The 23,241-nt window shown below is 38.6% G+C and overlaps 1 protein-coding gene across 4 annotated transcripts in view; it reads left to right on the forward strand.

Annotated features, from left to right (window-relative positions):
- Positions 1-23,241, forward strand: part of pnpla6 (patatin-like phospholipase domain containing 6) — a 34,853-nt gene that overhangs the window by 7,414 nt on the left and 4,198 nt on the right. The window contains exons 3-31 of one of the 4 annotated variants that reach the window (XM_085277428.1): positions 3,684-3,737; positions 4,131-4,218; positions 4,329-4,411; positions 4,551-4,642; positions 4,764-4,904; positions 5,287-5,446; positions 5,874-5,954; positions 7,735-7,863; positions 8,043-8,123; positions 8,546-8,681; positions 9,255-9,323; positions 9,801-9,901; positions 10,255-10,434; positions 10,915-10,992; positions 11,174-11,379; positions 12,461-12,592; positions 12,755-12,878; positions 13,113-13,226; positions 13,329-13,404; positions 13,929-14,078; positions 14,235-14,298; positions 14,593-14,761; positions 14,897-15,079; positions 15,778-15,896; positions 16,165-16,321; positions 16,445-16,561; positions 16,671-16,740; positions 19,679-19,795; positions 21,513-21,629. In XM_085277428.1, coding sequence (XP_085133554.1) covers positions 3,684-3,737; positions 4,131-4,218; positions 4,329-4,411; positions 4,551-4,642; positions 4,764-4,904; positions 5,287-5,446; positions 5,874-5,954; positions 7,735-7,863; positions 8,043-8,123; positions 8,546-8,681; positions 9,255-9,323; positions 9,801-9,901; positions 10,255-10,434; positions 10,915-10,992; positions 11,174-11,379; positions 12,461-12,592; positions 12,755-12,878; positions 13,113-13,226; positions 13,329-13,404; positions 13,929-14,078; positions 14,235-14,298; positions 14,593-14,761; positions 14,897-15,079; positions 15,778-15,896; positions 16,165-16,321; positions 16,445-16,561; positions 16,671-16,740; positions 19,679-19,795; positions 21,513-21,629 — 3,388 coding nt within the window. The remainder of the gene's footprint in view (positions 1-3,683; positions 3,738-4,130; positions 4,219-4,328; positions 4,412-4,550; positions 4,643-4,763; positions 4,905-5,286; positions 5,447-5,873; positions 5,955-7,734; positions 7,864-8,042; positions 8,124-8,545; positions 8,682-9,254; positions 9,324-9,800; positions 9,902-10,254; positions 10,435-10,914; positions 10,993-11,173; positions 11,380-12,460; positions 12,593-12,754; positions 12,879-13,112; positions 13,227-13,328; positions 13,405-13,928; positions 14,079-14,234; positions 14,299-14,592; positions 14,762-14,896; positions 15,080-15,777; positions 15,897-16,164; positions 16,322-16,444; positions 16,562-16,670; positions 16,741-19,678; positions 19,796-21,512; positions 21,630-23,241) is intronic. The other 3 variants (XM_085277426.1, XM_085277427.1, XM_085277425.1) reach the window with 3 other exon arrangements.

Here is a 23,241-nt window from a genome sequence, read left to right on the forward strand (position 1 = left end):
CTAGCCGGGAGCTCGAGGATTACTGATGCGGCCGAGAACGGCACAACTCCCGGCACATCATTTTCAGATCACCGCGGAGTTTCGCTGCTCGGGTTAAACGTAATATATAAGTCACTTAGACAACCTAAAAATGTTATTGTTGGGCTTTTTTCAGTGTTTTGTTTGTTCGTGAGTAAATCGGTTTGGCTGAGATTAAAGTTATTAGATTAGATAAAATAAAACTTTATTAATCCCCCGGGTGCGTTCCTCCTTGGTTTTCACACAGCTGACTAAACGTCAAACAGAAAACTTATTAAACAGAAGTATGAGACAGTCGAGAATTTACACCAGTGTCTGGTTATATTTTAGATAGCAAGAAGCAGACGGCCGAGTTTATTAAACTCCACCGAGACAGCGGTGACGCTAATCAGAACTAGACCGTCCAATTTCACGCCTTTAAATTTTAAAGGCGTGTTTGTGTGTGTGTTTATACAATTGCTATTATGTTTGCACTTTATGTGTAATGTTACTGACTGCAGAGATCAGTAAGATGTGTGTATTTTTTATTTATTAGTTTTATTTATTTAATATTTTTTAATTTAATGACTGTCTAGTAGTTCACAGATGTCGAAAAACTGAGTGTGGTAAAGCCACTGATTTTTTTTATGTATATTTCTGCAATCTGCACATTGTACTGACTTTCATTTTAATGTTTACACCAGGGTTCCTTGTCAGCACTTTATGCTCAGATGTTTGTAAGCTAAAAATAAACTATTGTGTATGTTCAAATATACTGTTGTGATTGAAGAAGTTAAATAAAAATGTCAGTCATCAATTCATGCATCACCTCATGTCATCATAACAGAGGTCTGTCTTCCAGGAAAGAACAGTTTAAAATTAATGTAATATAGTATTGGCCATACTATATGATGTATTGCTTGTCTTTGTTTAATAATACAGAAGACAAAGACCTTAAAAAATAATCGCATATCGCATCGCAATCGCAATATTGGGGCAAAAAATCGCAATTAGATTATTTTCCATAATCGTTCAGCCCTAGCATCTGCTGTGGCAAATGGGTTCAAGCGTTTGACCACAAACTCAGTCACTGCTCGGTGACATTCGTCTATCCTGGCCTGAAAGGAGACGCTACCGGTAGACTGCAGCGAGAACTGCCAGCATCTGAGCCAACCAGACTCTGTCTGTCTCTCTCATCATGGTCACCTAAATGCACAGTAATGGCAGGTTTTGTAATAAGGCAGATCGCGCTAACATAATATGCACTGTTAGTTGATTATTTACCTGCCGCATTAACGGGAGAGGACGTGCAAACGTTACCGCTGCTGCTGGGTTGAGATTCACGAATCTGGAGCGGAATTAAAAACACGACATTCATTTAAGGTTATCGTGTGTTTTGTGAGCAAATGCTTTTGCATATTCGTAGTGTTTCCTCCCTTAAATAAAATATCTACTTTGCAAGTATTGCAAGTTGCCCTGTTGTCATCCGTTCTCGTAAAGTATAACCAAACTTTTGAGCGTTTGAGCCGCCATGTTTCCTGCCAGGTAAATGACGCTCCGCAACGTGATGACGTCATTCGGGGCGACTGGAATCGATATGGGAATCGTTTGCAAAAATGGCAAACAACTCCAAGGAATTGAAACAGTGGGAACCGGTTCTCAACAAGAACCGGTTTTCGATACCCATCCCTAACATACATGTACACTTTCCACACTCAACTCACTGATTTCTGAACTATATTTTGAACTCTTATTCTAAGTCTGCAGGTGTAGTGCATTTCCATGTGCACATGCTGTCCATGCACTTACTGTCTCTAATTTCCACTATCAGTGAGTGTCAAGTGACGTGTCCAGCTTAAGACATTTACTGCTTAATAACCCTTAGCTAAACATACGGTAATCAATAATGACTGATAACGGACATGCAGTCTTACTGTCTGGCTGTCAGACAGCACCTATTACTCTTACTCTTGCAATATGGTATCTGATGGATTGTTAGTGACACACACACATAAAGACACATAAAGAAGCTTGTCTTGGCCACAAGATCTTTGCACTCTTTTCAAACTCTTTGAACTGACAGTCTTTATTTCAAAAGTAAGTGCTGAGTTTGATATTACTTAATTTAAGTAATAAAGATTTCCTTAGTTGAAAGAAAAGCCAAAATATATTGCCTGTGAGCCCAGTAATTTTATATCTGAAATCCTGAGTCTATTAATAGTATCCAAAACTGTGAAACTCTGTGTGGTAATCAGTTTGTAACTATGTGAAACATGGTAAGGGCAAAGTGTGAAGAGGATCAGATGAGTTGCTGCATTCTCATCTCCTTTGACTGTTGTTTCATGTGCATTAGGCAGTCCTTCCTCAAGGACAAATTCCGCATTCTCACATTCCAGTGCACTTCAGAACTGAAGCCTGCAGGCCCGGGCTTCATACTAGGAGATAATTAAAAAAATATTAAAAATTAAAAAATCCCATGTCGCCACTTGGTTATGGTGTTCCACGTATGGCCTACCTGCTAGCATTTTGCACCCTGCTGTTATATGCTGGATTGTCAGGGGCATCTTTACACAGCCTGCACCTGTTGTCTTACCTGGTGTGATAGACCCCAGCTTTTATGGATCTTGTCCTCAGAGCTTGTTCCTGTGCTGCCATGATTAGTGCCTCCATGCTGTCTTTCAGTCCAGCTCTGTCTAGCCACTGGTAGGATTGCTGGATGCCAGCTGCTTCATCTTTCTGCCGGTGGCATATACTGTCCAGGGGCCTGTCCTTCCATCATGGTTCTTGTCCTTGCTCCTCTTCTTTCTTGTGTTTCTGCTGACTGAGGTATTTACTAAGCACGCAGTCATCATGGATGTTTGTTGTCTCATCCTGGACAGTGGTTCTGAAGCTCACTAGTCCCCAGCCTTTTTTTTTTTTTTTGCATAGCATAAACTCTCAGGGTGCTGGATTTGGGGTGAAACCCTCCATGCATACTAACGAGCTTCCTTATCTTGATGTCCATGGCTTCTGTCTCCTCTTTTGGCCAGCTTAGTATCCCAGCAGGATATCTAATCTCTAGCAGGATGTAGGTGTTGATTGCCTGGATCTTCTTCTTCCCATTCAGCTGACTCCTCCGGACCTGCCTTACTCTCTGCAGGTATTTTTTAGTTGTGGTTTTCCTACCATCCTTCTCATGGCTTCCATTTGCCTGTGGGTATGCAGTTTGATGTCATCAATGTAGGTGAGGAGGAGGTGGCTTACAATTCCCCTGTTCCATAGTCAGTATCCATATCCCCCATTAGTTCCTGAGGAAGACTCTTAGGAACCTGTTGATCTTGTACAGCTCTAGGTTTCCAGGATGCAGTTGTGGGGCATTGAGTCATAGGCCTTCTTGTAGTCAATCCAGGTGGTCCACAGGTTGGTCAGTCTGGTCTTGCAATCGCAAGCAACTGCTCTTTCTACCAGTAGCTGGTGTTTCGCCCCTGTGGTATTCTTGCCAATTCTTTTCTGTGCCCCTCTCATATATTTAGCCACATGCCTGTTCATATTAGCCACTATGATGCCTAAAAGGAGCTTCCATGTGGTACTGAGGCAGGTTATTGGCCGGTAGTTGGTTGGGACCAATACCTAAAACATTTTTTATTTTGTTTTGTTTTTCATTTTCTGATTGACTGTACTGTTTGTGTCTTCTCTTGTTACATTAGGACGGGTTTGATAACATCAAGACTTTTGTGGAGGAGGAACTACAAACGAGCATGGTGAGCATCCAGTTTGATTTCATGTCTTAGTAAGTCTCATTCAACAGCCAATTTGTCACACAGGTAAGGGAACTGTAGATTTATACACTTGGAAATAAATTGGAAAACTAACAGAAACTACCTACGGTAATACATCTCAAGTAGGTGTAACCATGTTTACTGCTGGTAATATATGTACCTTGATGACAATGAACAAATAATTAAAAACTGAAAATAAAATTATTTGTTTTTAATGGCCTCAACTTAGTTTTTTTTTTCTTTTTAGAAAACACAAATACTTTAACTAAAATATTACTTTAATATTAAAATATCCAAGTAAATAAATGCTTTACTGTTGTAAATACTATAATGTATACCACTGACGTTCTCCCTCTTTGGTTCCTCTTTATTCAGATGGTGGGGATGGTAATTGGTGCAGGTATCGCCATAGTCCTCATCGCCATCCTGATCTTCTTCATCTTGCGGAGGATCAAGCTTCGAAGTCAGTAGTTGCTGAAATGCATTTCTCATTGTACATCTAAAACGCATAAGGATAGTCATGAAGTCAGTAGTGTGTATACCTGTGGTAATGTCATTTATTATGTTTAACAGACTTAGAAGCTCAGGAGGCTCCCAAATACCGCTTCCGCAAGAGAGACAAAGTGATGTTCTATGGGCGAAAGATCATGCGTAAAGTGAGTCAGGCTGTATAAAAGCTCTAGCTGGCTCTCACACACAGAAACACGTCATTCTCGTAGTGTTTCAGTGTATAGTACTTTTTTTTTTTTTTTTTTAAGGAAAGAGTAATATTTAAACAAAACTATGTTTCATCAGGTCTCCCAGTCTACCTCGTCCCTTGTGGGTACATCCTCTTCTTCACGGCCACGCCTAAAGAAGAAGCAGAAGATGCTCAACATTGCCAAAAAGTACATCTGAATGCTAACTTTCATCAAGCATACGCTATTTTGATTGTACTAACATTCTTTATGTGGCAGTTGCTTTCCTCTTATTTCCTTCTTATTATCTTCCTGCATGTGACTTGTGTAGGATCCTGCGCTTTAAAAAGGAGGTTCCCATCCTTCAGGCTAAGGAGCCCCCTCCCTCAGTGCTGGAGGCAGACCTCACTGAATTTGATGTGGCCAATTCCCACCTCCCCTCTGAGGTGCTCTACATGCTTAAAAATGTCCGGTAGGTTTAATGTCTGTGTGATTGTGTTTTGTAGTCCAGAGTACATAGATCCAGGTGCTTGGTCCTCCCTAAGCACAGTTTTGCTCATAGGGGGTTGCTTAATTTGATTTGTTGGGGTTTTCTCCAGAATACTGTAGGATCTTTACATTACTATAAAAAGTGCCTTGTACCTGCTGTTATTGAACCATCAACTGATAAATTCTCGTGTCATATACTGTATTATAATATTTAATTCACCTCTGCATATTTTTTTATAATATATAAATCCACAACTAAACAGAAAGACCATTTTAATTGCCCTTTGTACAAACCAAGTGTTTGCAGCTGTTTGCAATGAGTGTAATTCCTAACCCCCAAGCTTCCCTTTTGTCCTTTCATACAGGGTGCTGGGTCACTTTGAGAAGCCACTCTTCTTGGAGTTGTGCAAACACATGGTGTTTTTGCAGTTCCAACAAGGGGAGTATGTCTTCAGGCCAGGTCAGCCCGACAGCAGCATCTATGTTGTTCAGGATGGAAAACTAGAATTGTGCCTTACTGGAACGGTATGCAGGCTCCGTGTCCCTTTAATCATGTTTACCTCTGAATTTTATGCAATGAACTGTTGTTTTTAATTATGACTATAGTTTATTGTATGTTTTGTAAGTTTGCACAAATACTTTGTGCAAACTTATGCAAGCAGCAAAGTGGTTTACCAAGGTGCTTACCCACAAGAACACTGGCTTTAAAAAAATTGTAGCTAATCATGTCTCCTTTAGCCAGTGTTAGTGTTTGGATATATTTACCAAGTTTTAAGTCCTGAGGGAGATGTTAGTGCAGGCTTTATCTATATTGATACTTGATTGTGTACATCTATATGTATATTGATTGTGTGAATCTTTATGTACACACTCAAGTTGAACTTGAGTATAAGTTCTTAGAAAACAACTTAATTGTTTACATAGATATGAATGCGTTACTCCTGTCTTCCAGGATGGCAAAGAAAATGTGGTGAAAGAGGTTTACCCAGGAGACAGTGTGCATAGCCTCCTGAGCATTCTGGATGTCATCACAGTAGGTCACACCTATTTCTTACCGCACATAAAGGCTTTGTGCCACACCTACTTATACAGACCCTGCCAGTTCTCATAACAGTCATTTACACAGCGCTAAATAAGATAACATGACTTTGTGTCATTGTGTTGGCCCACACCTACATACTACAGCACATTCACCTGCTGACTCAGTTAACCGTTTCTCACTGGATGACACAACACTCTAAAGTAATTATTTGGTTTAAACCCAGCATTCATTTCTTTTCTTTTTTCTTTTTTTTTTCCATCCATTTCTAAATTTCATTTCATTTCACTTATTTATTTATTTCACACTTGGTACAACAGTTTCCACAGTTAGTTCTTTCAGACAAACCAACCACACTTTCTATCAGTAAAGCACTGCAACCATGTGTGAAAAGGAGCAGGAAGAAGAAAATGTTCTTATTAAACTCTGCCCCCTATCTACAATCCAACTTATATTGCAAGTGGGCACCAAAAAGCAAGGAACAAACTAACATTTATCTCCGGTCCTAACGCAAACCAAACAGATCAGAATATACCACTCCACATAGTAACAAGGAGAAAAGATAAGTAAATAAAATAAAATGATGCAAAAAATAATGGATCCTTTTTCAGTTAACTCCAATTTCGTTCACGTTCTTCATATTGAGTTATCGTTTTAGACATGTAACACTTTTTAAAACAATGTAAATTTATACAATTCTTTAAATTATAATGAAGAGAGTTCCACAGTTGTATACCCCTAACCGTTGGACTCATTAATCTTTGTGTAGTCCTAGCTAGCTGATGCTTAAAATAAAATTTCCTTCTGCTGTCTTCTCCCCCTGAACACATTAAAAATAATCTTTGTAACTTAAAAGGCAAAATATTATTTTTAGCCTTAAACATAATTAATAGTGTTCGTAGTTTCACTAAATCTCCTAATTTTAATAATTTCGATTTTATAAATAATTTATTTGAATGTTCTCTAACGTTATGAATCATTCGTATGACTTTCTTCTGTAATAAGTTTAGAGGTTTTATAGTATTCTCATATGTATTCCCCCAAACTTCCACACAGTAACTAAAGTATGAGAAAAACAATGAAAAATATAAAATGCGCATTGTTTTGTAGTCTAATAAATCTCTTACATTTCCCAAAATATAAATGTTTTTAACCATCTTCTTTCTAATATACTCAATATGTGATTTCCACGTCAAATTTTCATCTATTATTACACCCAAAAAGCGAAATTCAGTAACTCTTTCAATCAATTCTCCATCAATGGACATAATGACTTCTTCCTCCTTTACACGATTGCCAAATATCATGAATTTCGTTTTTGTCAGATTCAAAGATAATTTATTTACATCAAACCATTTTTTCAATCTTAAAATCTCATAAATCATAATTTCAACCAAATCTTTCACATTCTCTCCTGAGCAATAAAAATTTGTGTCCTCTGCAAATAAAATAAAATTTAACCTTTTTGATACATCACAGATATCATTAATATATAAATTAAAAAGTTTAGGTCCCAAAATAGAACCTTGAGGAACACCACATACAATCTTCAATCTTTCAGAGGTATTGCCGAGATAATGTACATATTGCGACCTATTTTCTAAATAACTCCTTAACCAATTCAATCTGTGTCGATTGAAATTAAGTAATGTTTTGGGGTCGTTCCATATAAAAACAAATAAACTGCTAATTAGAAACATCCCACCTGTAGAGCTTCTGTAAGTACAGATAGACTGAGAAAATGTAAAGTATTCTTTTGGATATTTGTGTGCAGGGCCACCAGAAGCCTTATAGAACAGTGTCAGCACGGGCTGCAGAGGTTTCCACTGTTCTCCGTTTGCCTGTAGAAGCCTTCCTGTCTATATTTGAGAAATATCCCGAGAGTCTAGTGCGAGTAGTACAGGTGAGTTGTATAATGATTATTATTCCTCAGTGTTTGTGGGGTTTTTTGTAGATGTGCTTAAAATTAGAGTCGTATTTATGGATTCGTTTTCCACACACTGTATTTCTGGCTCGACGTCTGTAAACTAATTGTTTTCCTTTCATGCTTGAAATGACTAGCTTTCTGTTGTGCCATTTCAGATTATCATGGTTCGTCTCCAAAGAGTAACAGTGCTAGCCCTCCACAACTATCTGGGGCTGACCAATGAGCTCTTCAGTCATGTGAGTTCATCTTATCAAGGCACCAGTTTGAAAGAAAGTCTTAAACTGATTAATTGCCTTAAAAAACCCCAATTATATTCATCAAAGAGTTCAGAATGGTGTTAGTCCTGAGATCAAATGTAAGCCAATATAAATATTTAAGACGAGGAGTAATGCGTGTTTGCCCATTCAAATGCTTTAAAATAGTCCACAGAATTCCTGTATGTTGATAGTTATCACTCAACCAGTAAAGTTACCGGTAACATAGATTCACAAGTGCTGTAACCCTTGTGACCTGGACCTCATAGTCCTCATACACATCCTGCTGTTTTCATGATTTCAGTGCCTAAATACTAATATCATGGTGTACTTTCCACCTTGTGAACACACACTCAAATTAATCATCTACCTCACTCTCATCCATACATTACTTGTTTTTACAGGAAATGCATCCCTCACGTCTGCCACCGCAGTCACCCCACCCTACTCGCACCAGTCCTGTACGCCATGGCAAACGCTTTGGCAGCCTGACGGTACCTGAGGAGCACCGAGAAGCAGCCGTTAAAGGTGAAACTCCAGGTAGGGTGTCAGCATACAGATTAAGTAACTCACAGTGTTAGAGAAGCTGAATCTTAGTTGAGGTGTACAGAGTTGCTTTAAAGCTTCATATGCAGGGTTCGTATGGGTGGCTGAAATCCTTGAAAATTCATAAATTTTAATATTGCCTTTTCAAGGTACGAAAAGTGCTTGAATTTCAGATGTGGTGCTTAAACGTGCTTGAAACTGTATTTCATTCACCACAAATAACTATCTGACCGAATAGTTTTCTTATCAGATAGAGAAATAAAAGGAGTCGCAAAGTAAAATTTCCCTGCCTGGGCTGCCTCGCACCTCTGCATGTCAGTCTGTTTCAATGTGTGACCCCGCCCCTACATTTTACCTCTTACTGAGGTGATGCAAAGTGAAACATAAATTGTTTTTTTTTTTTGGCTATGTGCTGGAAAAGCTTGAAAATGGACCTTGAAAGTGCTTAAAAGTGCTTGAATTTGACCCCAAGAAATGCGCATGAACCCTGCATATGTCTTCTCCGGTGCTATTTTTGCTTTGGGGTGACTTAGAAATGCTTTAAATCATATTTATTTTTCACAACAGGAGAACAAGGGAAGGATGGAACAGTGCCAACTCTTAGCAGGACAATCTCAATGCCTGTAGACATTGCTGGTGAGGGATCTTTCTCTTGTACTGACAGATTATATTGTCTTACTGTTCTTTAGTTTTGCTGAAAGTCAGACACTTTCTTCCAGTGCAGTGTGATATTTTAAACATGTTTTAATGTAGAATGATTACTGAGAAGCCAGCAGAGAATGGGTAGCCGAAGTGTTACACTGATACCACAAACCGTTCAGCTCATCCATCTACAATATGCTATGCACACCTAATGTATACTGCTCATATTAAAAAGTTTGCCTATTGCCCACTTTAACATATATGACCAGTTGTTAATGTTACTGTTTTAGAAACACTTGTATTTGTAAGAAATGTATTTTAACAGTGCAGGTAAATAAGCAGGCAAAACCTTTTAAAAAAATGACAATATATTTTGCCTTTTTCTTGCGCCATCACATTTTCATTTGTTCTTTTTAAACATAGATCAACCTAAGAATAATTAAACCACTTAAATGTTGACCTTTTAAACAGGTGTACAGAAAAGTCTAAGATCAGACTTTGACATGGCGTATGAAAGAGGACGGATTTCTGTCTCGGCAGAGGAAAGCAACACTCCACCCACTTATACTCGGGTCAGTACACTGCAGACTCTCAGGACAAAAATGAGAAAAGATATAAACCCCTCCTTATATGTATACATTACATTGGTTAATTACTTAAAGAAAACAGAAGTATTTTAGAATGGAGAATAGTATAGACCACAGTTAATGAATAACAAAGAAGTAATTAATATATGATTCATAAGCCAAAAATATTTAAAGATAAGCTAAATATAAGATATTTGAGAAAGTGTGGAAAAAGAGTAGTGCTGTATCTCTGATAACGTTTTTTAGAATTAGAATTCCTGATTTAACAGCAGGAACACCTATTATAAATTGGCAAAGTATGCATATTACATTATGATTATTCTATTACATTATTACAGTCCATATCACAGGAACAGCGTGAGAGGAAGGTGACAGTAGATGAAGTTCCTTCAGGAATCTATCTGTATCCAGAGGAAGAGCCAGTTGTGGACAACATTTTTACACCCGTGTCAAATCGATCCAGTGCCGCTCTCTTTGAGGAAGGTCAGAAGGAGGTCCTAAAGCTTATGAGGATTGAGGTTCGTTTTACTTTTTTTGATTGTTCAAGGATAGTATTTTGCTGTTGTTCTATGCCGGTTTAAACTCCTACAGGCTGTGATCATAATACGACGAACAATTTGTTTTGACAAATAATGCAAGCAAATAGGTTTCCTTATGATTGACTGTTGCTTTAGAAAAAGAAAGAGTTACTGAGTCTGTGATGACAAAAAATAAACGCAAGAGTTCAGTGGTGCTTTAGGGGGTTGTGTAATTCACTTTATGCAATCTGTGCCTCTGTGCAGGTGTTGCTACATTTAAACTTTTAAAATAAATTTGTGTAACTAGATCAAAGTGTGAGTGAAGAAATAAATCATTGCCTGCAGCACGATCTTTCTCCGAGGCTCAACAAAGTGGAGTAAAAGCATTTCATTCACTGTCTTTTTCCACTTAGCTTTATCGTTTGTCACTGCCCAATAAATTTTTGACTTTTGCTTTGCTTTCTGCCTTTTGTTATGCAGGACCCATCTCTGTTAAACAGCAGAGTGACTCTGCACCATGCAAAAGCAGGAGCTGTGTTAGCAAGACAGGGAGACCAGGTATTTCACACATTCTGAAACCCTATGACCTTTTGAAAACTTACAAATTACTCTTTTAATTGCATTAATAAAGCAGAAATAGATTAGATGTAGTAAAGAAAGAAAGTACATTACTGCAGCAGTAAAAGTTATTTTTGTCTTTGTATTTCTTTTTTCCTCCTTCCTATTTTCACTTCAAAAGGACGTGAGTTTGCACTTTGTCCTGTCTGGTTGTCTGCACGTCTACCAGCGGATGATCGGCAAGCAGGAGGATGTCTGTCTGTTTGTCACCCATCCGGGAGAGATGGTGGGCCAGCTTGCTGTACTCACTGGAGAACCCCTTATATTTACCATCAAGGCTGTACGAGACTGTACTTATTTGAAGATCTCAAAGTCTGAATTCTATGAGTGAGTCTTACGGCTTTAGTGCGGATAAACTTTTAAGTGCAAGAGATGCAAATAACTTTAGGTCACTTTCACTTATATTTAAGGTTATTCTAAATTACATTTTAAAAAATAAATTAACCTCCTAAGACCTGAACTCTTTCATGGCATGCATTTTTAATTTCTCTTTGCTATTTGGCTTTTTAGTGTTCGATAGAAAACTATTAAGTCACAATTGAGTAATAATGTGCAAAACTCTTTATTTGGTGTCTGAACACAGCAGCAAAACACAAAAGCAAAATGAAAAACAACAATTGTGCCTCTTTGAGCAATACAGCCCGTTTGAAAGCCATTTGAAAGAGCAAAATTTAGTATTGTGGTCTAGACAACCCAAAATGTGATGTCCCCATATGCAGATGTCAGGTCCCAGGAGGTTAATTTAAAAACGACATTTTTGTAAACCATCTGAAACAAATAAAAACTAATTAAAATACAATAAAAATATGGGAGAAATACCCTTAGTTTTAGCATCTGTTAATTTTATAAAATTTGTTATCACAACTTGCCGATGAGGCACCGATGGACATGTTGATTGAGAATTTGAATGCGATTCACCTGCTTTCAAAAACGCCTGCTTTTTTTCTTCTTCTTTTTCTTTTTTTAATTATTATAATACGTGTGCTGATTTTCCTAAATTTTGCCTCTACCATTTGCGCTCCATACATTAATAATTAAAAACACTAAAACAACTGAAACTAATAAACACTAAACTAAAACTAAACATTTTCAAACAGTAAGAACTGAAATGAGCAAACCCACTCTGAAAGCTAACTGAAGCTAAATTGAGTTAAAAACAAAAACAAACATGCATACACATTTACACAAAGCTTGTATCACCTGAATAAATAAGAAAAAGCCAGCTTGTGAAATTCATACATACATCCAGAGAATATGAAAGCTTAAAATATAAAAAAGTAAACTTTTAGTATTCTTTTCTAAAGTAATCTCCCAGTTTTGAGTTATATCTCTCTACTTTTGACCATATTCCAGTGTGAATTATTCAGTATTTGTTCTCACTCTTTCTGTTATATGCTTCCCCCTGCAGGATCATGAGGGAGCAGCCCAGCGTGGTGCTGAGTGCAGCCCACACGGTTGCAATCCGGATGTCTCCTTTTGTCAGGCAGATGGACTTTGCCATTGATTGGATGGCTGTAGAAGCTGGCAGAGCCCTCTACAGGTACTCTGCTCTCGTCTTTACTTAGAAAAAGAAATGAAAACAATCTTTGCATCTATGTGAAAACAATACTTGGTCATCCTGTTACATTTCTTATTATTCAGTCATAATTATAACGGTAAATGTAAAATATGCTTTTTCTTCCTGTAATCTACGCATCAACAGACAGGATGACAAGTCAGACTGCACCTACATTGTTCTGAATGGACGTCTGCGTTCAGTCATCCGTAAGGCGAACGGCAAGAAAGAACTGGTGGGGGAATACGGTAGAGGAGAACTCATTGGAGTGGTGAGAACAAGGCATTTTTGTCTCATCCTACCCATGTGTGAATAGATACTAGTTAGTAAAATAAGCTCAAGACTATTAAGTTAAAAACAGCTGTGGTCCTGAGCTAGGATTGGGACTAGAGCAGTGTGCTGCATTTTTCCACATCTGGAAAATTTCGATTAGATTTCTTCTCATTTCTTTTTTTTTTTTTTTAAGTTTTAAGTGAGGGACTAATCCAATCTAACTATGTATCAGGTAGAGGCGCTGACCAAACAGCCAAGAGCCACAACGGTCCATGCTGTGAGAGACACTGAGCTGGTTAAACTGCCCGAGGGAACCCTTAACAACATCAAGCGACGATATCCACAGGTCTGTGACTTTGTCCTTGAAGTACTATTAAGTGGCTTTTTATGTTATTAATGTACTATAATAACATAGTTTCTTTTCAATTTTCTCTACTGTTGTGTTTAGGTGGTGACAAGGTTGATCCACTTGTTGGGTCAGAAGATTCTGGGAAATCTGCAGCAGGGTCGTGGGCCATTCTCTGGTAAGTCCAGTAAATTGAGGAGAAGAAAAAACCAAAAAAAAGATCAGGTGACCAGATTTAATGAAATGAGCATGCGCTAATGAGCAAGGTTGAGAACTAATGCAGAACCACATGAGACCATTATTCACTTTATTCAAAAATTAAATGGTATTCTAAATATTGCAGATGTTGCCGAGACATACACACATATACTACTGTTATTATTGCACGTCATCACTGGGACATGTGGTTGCACATACAGATTTAGTTTGTCATGCTAGTTTGATTAGTGTTGCTAAAGTTAGGAGTGTTATATTCTTTTCAGGGTAACGCCCCCCACGCCTGTGCAGGATGGCGTTATGCGTCACTCTGGTCATGTAGTTGAATGCTAATTTATCTTGACATAGTCTAGTTCATTTTGTCGATTCAAGTATTGACTAGTGAGGGCAGTAACACACACATGCGTGCTTCCTCACCAGCCAGCTGTGCTTTTACAGCCTTCAGTTTCTCATTCACTCCATTTGTTCACTGTTTTAATCTTTTAGGTTCAGCCCTCAGTCTTCCCAGCATGACAACAAGTGCTGATGTCACCAACCCAGCAAGCAACCTCTCCACTGTCGCAGTGCTGCCTGTTTGTGATGAAGTGCCAATCAATGCATTCAACCTAGAGCTCAGCCATGCACTTAGTGCCATTGGTAAACCCACACATTTCAGTTTTGTTCGTAAAAATCCTTTTTTTAGTGGGATTGCTTGACTTCTGTGTAGCTGTGTCTTTAAATTAAAGCAGGTCGACAAACAAACGCACAAGTTCTTTACTTTTTTGTGATATACAATTTGTTTGACTCTTGTAGGACCTACATTACTTTTAACCAGTGACATAATTAGAGAACGTCTGGGTGCTTCGGCTTTGGACAGGTCAGTCTGATAATCAAAGAATCTTGTCTGTATCACAAACCCTTTTTTCTTGTTGCTTGGGCTTTACTTGAAGCTATGCATTTAGTGTGTGTGTTATTTTTTCCTTACTTGTTTAGATGTTACTGAGTTTTGTATTTTTGTAGAGATAGGCATTGCAAATAAGTGCTATAAATGCTGTAGGCGTGGTTCGTGTTGCATACCTATAATGTATTAAAATGTAAACAAATTACTTCTGCTACTTTTCATACCTCCAAGTCGTTGTCTGTGTCTCTGCTTTTCTTCTCTATCCATCAGTATCCATGAGTATCGTCTCTCCGGCTGGCTGGCCCAGCAGGAGGACATCAATCGGATTGTCCTCTACCAGACAGACAACAGCATGACCCCATGGACACAGCGCTGCATCCGACAGGCTGACTGCATCCTCATTGTTGGTCTTGGGGACCAGGAACCTACACTAGGAGAAGTGTGTGTGTGTGTGTGTGTGTGTGTGTGTGTGTGTGTGTGTGTGTGTGTGTGTGTGTGTGTGTGTGGGAAAAGAGCTGGGAAGAGAAGAAATCTAATGGCAACAGATAACTTTAACTGTCTCGTCTTCCTTCAGTTGGAGCAGATGCTGGAAAACACAGCAGTGCGAGCTTTGAAACAGTTGGTCCTTTTGCACAGAGAAGATGGACCTGGACCTTCCAGGACAGTCGAGTGGCTCAACATGCGCAGCTGGTGCTCAGGGCATCTTCACCTCAAGTGTCCCCGGAGGGTCTTCTCCAGACGAGGTCCCAGCAAACTGGTACAGAGTCAATTTTTTTATAGGATTTTTAGATGCTTTCAGTTTATTTACATTTAGGGGTGGACAGAATGGCAGAGATATCTAGAAGGTACAATATTCTAGGAGAATTGTTTTGAATATTGAGTATGCTAGATTGATATTAACTACAGTCCACATGGGTTTGAGCCTCACATTTTAACAGTAAACAATACACAGTTCTCTGCTTTTTGCTAATTAGGGCACGTGCACACACATTACCCTTTCACATCTGCAGCTTTTCGCATTGTTAAATACTAGCCAGACCTCCTGACTCTCTTGAAGAGTAATTTCTTTTTCTGGCACTCCAGCCACAAGACACACCATTAGGATAGCTCTCACACTAAAACTTTTTGTAACTCGGTTACAGCTGCCAGTATGCACTTCATGTTGGAAACATCATAGAAGGTTTAGTTGGTAAAGCACTCCCCTGTCACTTTGGGGAGGCCTCACTGTTTTTTTTTTTTTTGTTTTTTTTTTGGGGGGGGGGGTTGTTGTTTTTTGCATCATTTCATTCATTAAAATGTTGCTTGAGTGTTGTTGTTTTTTTTAAAGCAACCTCATCCAGCCCTATTTACTGTTCAACATAACAGCAATTGTAATATTTTGATAATATTGTTACACATAATAAAATGTAACCCCTGTATTTATTTTTGTGTGTTTTTCTTCCTGTGCTTGTGCAGAGGGAGGTGTATGAGAAGGTATTTGAGAAAACGGCAGACAGACATAGTGACTTCTCTCGGCTGGCCCGAGTCCTCACTGGAAACAGCATTGCTCTCGTGCTTGGAGGTGGTGGTGCTAGGTGAGCAAAGTCGATGAGACTTTCTGCACCAATAAAGTTCACAAACGTTCAGCAGTACTAAACTAATGTGCAGTTAATGTCTGTGTGGTAATGTATGGAAGGATTTCTAATGTGGAAACACTATGCTGTGCCTGTATACAGAGTAAAGCAGCATTAGGAAAATGTGTCTGTCTTTTAGTCTAAAAGCCATTTCAAATACTGATGTTGTAAATGTACTCTGCATCGTGCGTACTTGCTTGTTTTCAGACAAATTGTCTCCCTCTTACAGAGGCTGCTCTCATGTCGGTGTAATTAAAGCTATGGAGGAAGCAGGGATTCCTATTGACATAGTGGGTGGAACCTCAATTGGCTCTTTCATCGGTGCCCTTTATGCAGAAGAAAGGAGTGCTGTTAGAACAAAACAGAGAGCAAGAGAGTGGTCTAAGGTAGAGCACACACATCTAGGACTATCAACGCAATCATTTTTTTGGTCATATCTGATGACAATTTAGTTTTTCACAAAAATCTGACAAACATCTACTAATTCCCTGCAATTCTTTGTTTAACAGGCAATGAATTCGGTGTTTAAAACAGTTCTGGATCTTACCTATCCCATCACCTCCATGTTCTCTGGCTCTGCCTTTAACACCAGCATCTATAAAGTGTTTCAGGACAAGCAAATAGAGGTGGGACTGTGGTACAAAATGTTTTTTCCCTATTGCAACAACATTGCCATAAGACAAGAGGGTTTTGTTTTTTTTCTATCATTAACTTTGAAATAAAATGTTTTCTCAGGACCTGTGGCTGCCGTACTTCAACGTCACCACTGACATCACGGCCTCAGCTATGCGTGTTCATCAGGATGGTAAGTGAGCGCTGTTCTAACCGCAGGGGTCGTTACCCCTGTAGCATTTTATTAGCTTAAAATTTAGTCGAGATTACTACAGTACGTTTGTATTTCACATTATGTTTACATGGAGTACATTTACTAAGATTTAAGAATAGTTCACATTCATGCATACATGTAAGTGGAAATGAACAGTTGCTTCTTTTTAAATTTAACCCAACTTAATCCATTTTTACTGCCCTGAATGACAGAAAACTAATGTGTGAAATTGGTTTCATATGTAATTAAATGGTTGCAGCAGTCAGTCAGAAATAATATGGTACAGTGATCAAAGCTCTTATCTAAGTGAATATACTGGCATGTTGTTCTACTCAGTCAAGTGTCACGAGGTACTAAAGGGATTATAATGTCTCGTATTCTCTAGATGGCAAATCTGTAAATGTTGTACGTTTAGGCTTAAGCTGATGCCACAAACAAGCATTTAGCTGGCTAATGCATTATGAGAGTGGCAGGATTGCATGTTCTCAGAAGTCTCAGATGTAAGGTTGGAGGTGGATGTACACCAAACTAAACTGAACTGGTGTGTTTGCAATCTCCACATAGACAAATACTAATATGGTGGATATATGTGTAGGTGGCAAATTGTATATTTGATTAAGGGGGGGAGGCTATGATGCTTCTCTGTACCTTCTCTCATATATAGGGACATAATTTCCAGTAATGAGGTCAGTACATATAAAAGTCATCCCTGTGAGCCACTTCTTCTTTTGAACTGTAAATTATGCAAAACTACTAGAACAGCATCCAAGGCGTGCATCTGGAAATGGGCAAAACAGAGGCCTGCTTTTACTGTGTCCACTACCCGTGGGAGGATACTTAAAGTTATTCTGAAAGCAGGTTTAAGTTCCTCATATCAAAAATATATGAGACAGGGAGAAATACTAGATTGGATAATTAAAAATGTTTGAATATGTGATTACAGTGCAGTTATCAAAGGAACATGTAGCCTTTCGTTTGCAAACCCATTTATTTGTTCCTACAAAAAACATGCCAGTTTCAACCTTGTTTGGAGTATGCCTCCATTAAAGTGTTAGAAAGAGATTTTGCTAAGTATGTACAAAAGAAAGGACGTATGTTTTGATGCTTGTCTGTGTATTTGCTGAGATGTGTGTTCTTTTTGACTTGCTTAAAAATGCACCATCACTAACAATAGCCAAAATGAATCTCTGCAATCTAAAACAACTGTGTGTGGAAAAAACAACCCTCAAATCCAGTTTACCATTTTCTGTTTAATGCTCGTTTCTAATATTCAGTCTTGTACATTAAATGAAGTTATTGTAGTCTTTGATGTAAAATCAGTGTTTTGAATTATTAACTGGCTGATTGCTGGATTTGAGGAGTTCATAAGCTTTCAGGTCTCAGTCCTGCAGCTAAGCACGCTGAATGCTTATGTTTGCATCTTGGCATGTGGATGAACTAACTGCTAGAGTTACGCCTTCTTACTTGGTTTCTTTGTTGCCATCTTTTGCCTCTTATCATGTGCCTACTTAAATTTCATTCTTTCTTTCTTCCTCTCTCTTCTATATCTGGATTTTCCTTTCTTACTATCGCCATGTGCTAATATAAAAAACAAACAAACCTGTAGCTTTTTCATTGTTTAGTGTCAATCCAATTTATGTTTAAAACTCCCCGAATTCACTTCATATATAACTTTATGTCTGGTCTTTCTGAGCATGGAGAGACATTACAGATATGCTCATTTATAGTTTACAACAAAGACAAAATAACCTGTGTAGTCACTCACCTCAGAATACTGAATCTTCTCCCATGTCAACATGTAGGATCCAGAACACTTTAACTTACCATTTACCGCATTGCCTTTTAATGGTTTCCATCCCATGTTGCATCCATCACTCCTTCATCTCCATTCTGTGCTTTCTTTGGTTTTGGTTTTTTTGGTTTGCTTTTGTCCAGCATTTCTAGCTTGGTGCTATTGTGAATATGTCACTCTGAGTCACTGAAAGGAAATAATAACTGTCATTTTGATGGTTGTTGTAAGGCAGAGAGTTTGAATTACTTACTTTGGTTTTTATCCAGTGAGGAACACAGCCAAGGCACAAATTTAAGAATGATATGAAGCTAAATAGAAATTGCAAATCTTTTACAGAAAAATTACCTAGGATTTTTTTCCCTTTTTATATTTTTTTAGAAGCTTTAGTTGGAGGCCTAAGACTCTCTGTCTGTCTCTCTTTCCTTGTTTCTGTCTGTTCATCTCATGTCTCTTACAGTTATCCCTTGTCTTCTTGTCTTTATCGCACCTTGCTGGATGAACCAGTCATCTAACAGTGCTAATACTATTTCTCTGACATGCTTAATGAACACATCAGATAGCATCACTGTTCTTTATTTTCTTTTCAAATTTGTTCTCTGATACTTTGTTCTTTCTCCTTCATTTTCTTTCATTTACATCACCACTGGCTTTTAATATTTATCCTAAAAATAAACTGTTCATGTCAGATCATATTCTGTTCCTTGAATTAAATTTTACTTCACAAATATTTTGATATCCTGTTAGTATTCTGAACAAAGCTCTGAGGTAACCTCTTTTCCCTCAAATAGTTACATTTAAAAGGTTATAGAGTACTCCTGCAGTTTAGCTCTCTATATAAAAGGTGGATCATATTAGAATTTGCAATATTTTCTTAAAATCACAGGCATATAAAAGTAATTTTGATGAGATTATACTCCCATTTCTCTTTTTAGCTACTTGCGGCTACTTTCAGTTTCCTCACTATCTTGCAGGCATTTCTTTCTCCATGTTCCTCGCTCTCTCTCTCTCTTTATTCTTCTCCTTTCTTTCTTTTACTCTCCTTCATATTTCTTTTACCCCATCTGTGATGTGGAGTCTGGCCCATATTTGATGTGTTGCTCCTTTTCCATCTCCATTTCCTGACAGGTTGTGTCTGGCGCTATGTTAGAGCCAGCGCCTCCTACACCCCCTATTTACCTCCCCTGTGCGACCCCAAGGATGGCCACTTGCTTGTGGATGGTTGCTATGTTAACAATGTCCCAGGTCAGATTTTAAACACCCGCTCACCAAAACCTCCCCCCTCCCGCCTCCATCCCCAAATCGACAATCAACCACCCAGCTACCCTCCTCTTCTTTCGTCTCCCTCCCAAGTTCTCAATGTAACTAACCCCACCTTGACTTGGTGGATATTGGGAGCCCATGGTTTGGAAGGAAAGACTACATCCTACATATATCTTAAAGCCCAGATTGCATCATACCGTTTCTCCCATTGACTTTGTTATTCACACAGAGAACACGTTTTATCCATTTAGCTTAGTGTCACCTAAAAAAAAAAAAATCACGAAACCCACTGAACTCCACTGTGTTTATTCAGTCTCAGGATTTCTCCATGCATGTTTGGATATCTGTCGGTCATAGAGAGCTGCATGATCATCAGGCTTCATCTGAACACATCTATTTGCTGAAACTCACACTTCTCCTATGACATTAAGGTTGAGGCATGTCTTCATGCACCACTGTACTTGGCTTTTTTTCTTTCTTCTTTGTCATTTTCAATTGAAGTCAACCTCAATTAATTTAGATGTTGGCAGATTTATCAGCTCGAGATCAAGTATAGAGAACAGACAGTATTCAGTGTTGAACTGACGAGATGGTGAACGGCTGCAATCTACATGAGATGTTGACATCACATGTAAATCACTGTGTGTTCCAATTCACCTAAATGTGTATGTCAAATGGACTGAAATGCAATTTGATTCCCTGCTTCTATTTTATTTCAGTCATCTCTGCCTACAGGAGCATGTTCAATCCCTCCTATCCAGCTGTTGTCCTCTCCCCTGGCTTTGCTTGCTTTTTTATGCATGCCAGTATGTTAGTTAAAGCCATCCCATCTATATATCTTTCATAAATATATATTGATGACAAATATCATTATTATTATTATTATTATTATTATTATTATTAGAAAATATGTGTTCTGGATCTTGCTGTTGCACATTGCACCTCTTATACACAGTCAACGAAGCCCTTAAAATGACAAACAATCAACAGGGATGAAAATCTGCAAGTGGTGTTTTTTCAGAAGTCACATTTCAGTAATGTAATTCTGTTCAAGCATTCACATATTCTCTATGCATAGTAGCACCCCTCACTTTTCTCTGTGGTGCTCCTTATCCTTCCAACCCATGCAGCACTTTGTCTGCTCCTGCCCTCTGCTGACACTGAGCTGTACTGCAGGACAGAGTAGGCTGGTTGCTTCCCTGTAATATTCACTCTGAAAAATCTCCAAACATTGTCACATCAACATCTACTACTGCTCCGTCCCTACACACAGTTGGCAATAGGAGTAAAATTGGATTCTACTGCTTTGGTTTATTCACTAACGTTGCAATAGGTCTGTAGATTTTGAGGAACTTATAAAGGAGGATCATATGCAGTGAAGCACTGTTTTTGGGACATAGTTTGGAGATGAAACAACCTTGATTCTCTGTGATGGTTGCCATTTACTTTTTTACCTTTTGCACAAGCCACACAGGATCTATGTGCAAGGTAATGAGGTTTGCAGTGGTTTACAGCAGAGTTTAAAGGTAGGCAGAACGACAGTCCTAGCCTTTGCAGGGATCGACTACCTTCTTTTGTCCGACCTCGCTCTGGTGTTTGGATTGCGGTCTGTGTCGACACTAATCTGAAACGTATAGCAAACATTATTGAGATGTTATCCCCCCCTTCCTCCTCCCTCCTTCCCTCCTTGGTGTGCCAGGCTCACTGTGGCGCTATGTACGGGCGAGCATGACCCTCTCAGGGTACCTGCCGCCTCTCTGCGACCCCAAAGATGGCAACTTGCTAATGGATGGTGGCTACATCAACAACCTGCCAGGCAAGTATAGGTGGTAACCCCCTGCTCCCCACCTCACCCCACCCCGAACCAATCCAGTCCTTAATTTCTATCCAACTCCTGTCTCCCAGAGGAGGGGGAAGGTGGGATGGTGATGGGGGGATGCTTTGAATGGTGGTTTTTAGGTTAGCAATATTAAGAGGTTGTGTTTTTAAGTAAGTGGATGAATGCTTAATGTTAATGGAGGAAAGTCCTGTGGTATTGCTGAGCTTTCCCCATCTGAATATTAAGACGGTTCAAATTTATATAATGAGAAAATTCAAATCAGTGGACTGAAAAGCCCAGATTAAAACAAACTATACTTTAAATCAATCGCTGAAGTAACCTGGTTTGCCAGATGGGGGAAGAAATGCAACGTTTAAAGTTTATTTAAATTTTATATAAATACAAGGCTTTTTCTACAACTAGGAAATATTGCATTAAACAGTGGGGATGTATTTGTATGTGAAGCAGCCTGGTGTCAGATAGGGATAGAATTAAAAAGGTTGGAGAGAAGTTTCTAGTAAATATACATTTGAAGAAATGGAAACAAATCCTCTTCTGACATCAAAACCGCCATGCATAAGACGCCAGTCTGCTTTGAGATTACATTCTGATTCTTCTCATGTTGAAACTGTTGTATGATTGGCAATAATATTTTTAACAGGCTTGCAGCAAAATCTTAATTGGTATTATAATCATACAAATGTTCCACACATTTTCAAAATTAACTACTTCAGGCAAGTTTACATTAAAACAAACCCAAAAAGCTGCCTGGTGAGGTTTCTGTTTAAGCTGTAAGAATAAAACGTAAGTTTTTTTTGTCACGTGCTTTCAACAAGAGGAAAAATCAGTGGTGTGTGTTCAGACTCAGGGGAACAACTTTTTTTGTCTGCAGACTAGTAAATGGATGATCATTGCTTAAAAGCAACTGCACAGAGCCAAAGGTACATATTCCTGAAATGTTTGTGCGATGATGATGACAATTGAGATGCATACTACATAGTTTTCATTTTGATGTGGCGGTGAAAATTCCCCTGAGTCTGGGTTGATGTATTTATAATAAAAAAATATCCTCTGTACTGAAGAAACAGAACCATATTTCACAATGAGACTGGCCTATTGCAGTTTTCTGCTCTGCATTTAAATCATTTCTCATTGTGTCCCGGCTAATGCTTTGTGAAATATGGTGCTGCCTGGGCCCAAAAGATTGATCCAGTGGAAGGGAACTTTGTCAAATTAACATCCTGTGTTTGTTTGTTTCACTCTGCCTTCTGTGTAGCTGCTTTTAAAGTTGTTCTTGGGGTGCTGGATCAGTGTTTCAGGCTTGTGGGTTGTCTTCCACAGACTCAACACCACAAAAATGCCTACTATTGCAAAGCTCCTTTTAATAAGGGGATAAAAAAGGCCCTGCGCTATTTGGCCAGGAAATATGTATAGTTTACATATATACATCTCATTTAATTGGCTGTAAATTCTCTGAAGTGAGCTTACAACTTGTATGTCTTAAAAGTTTTGTGTTTTTGTGGTGTACGTCTGTTAGAACACTGAGCCTCTAAAAATGAAGGTTTCTGGAGGCAAACCTGAAACAAACTTATTAACACCGTATTTATTG

The sequence above is a fragment of the Mchenga conophoros genome, linkage group LG6 (genome assembly GCF_057382185.1).
Source record: "Mchenga conophoros isolate Kocher_MC1m ecotype Shallow Benthic linkage group LG6, M_conophoros_male_GT1.1, whole genome shotgun sequence".
NCBI lineage: Eukaryota > Metazoa > Chordata > Actinopteri > Cichliformes > Cichlidae > Mchenga > Mchenga conophoros.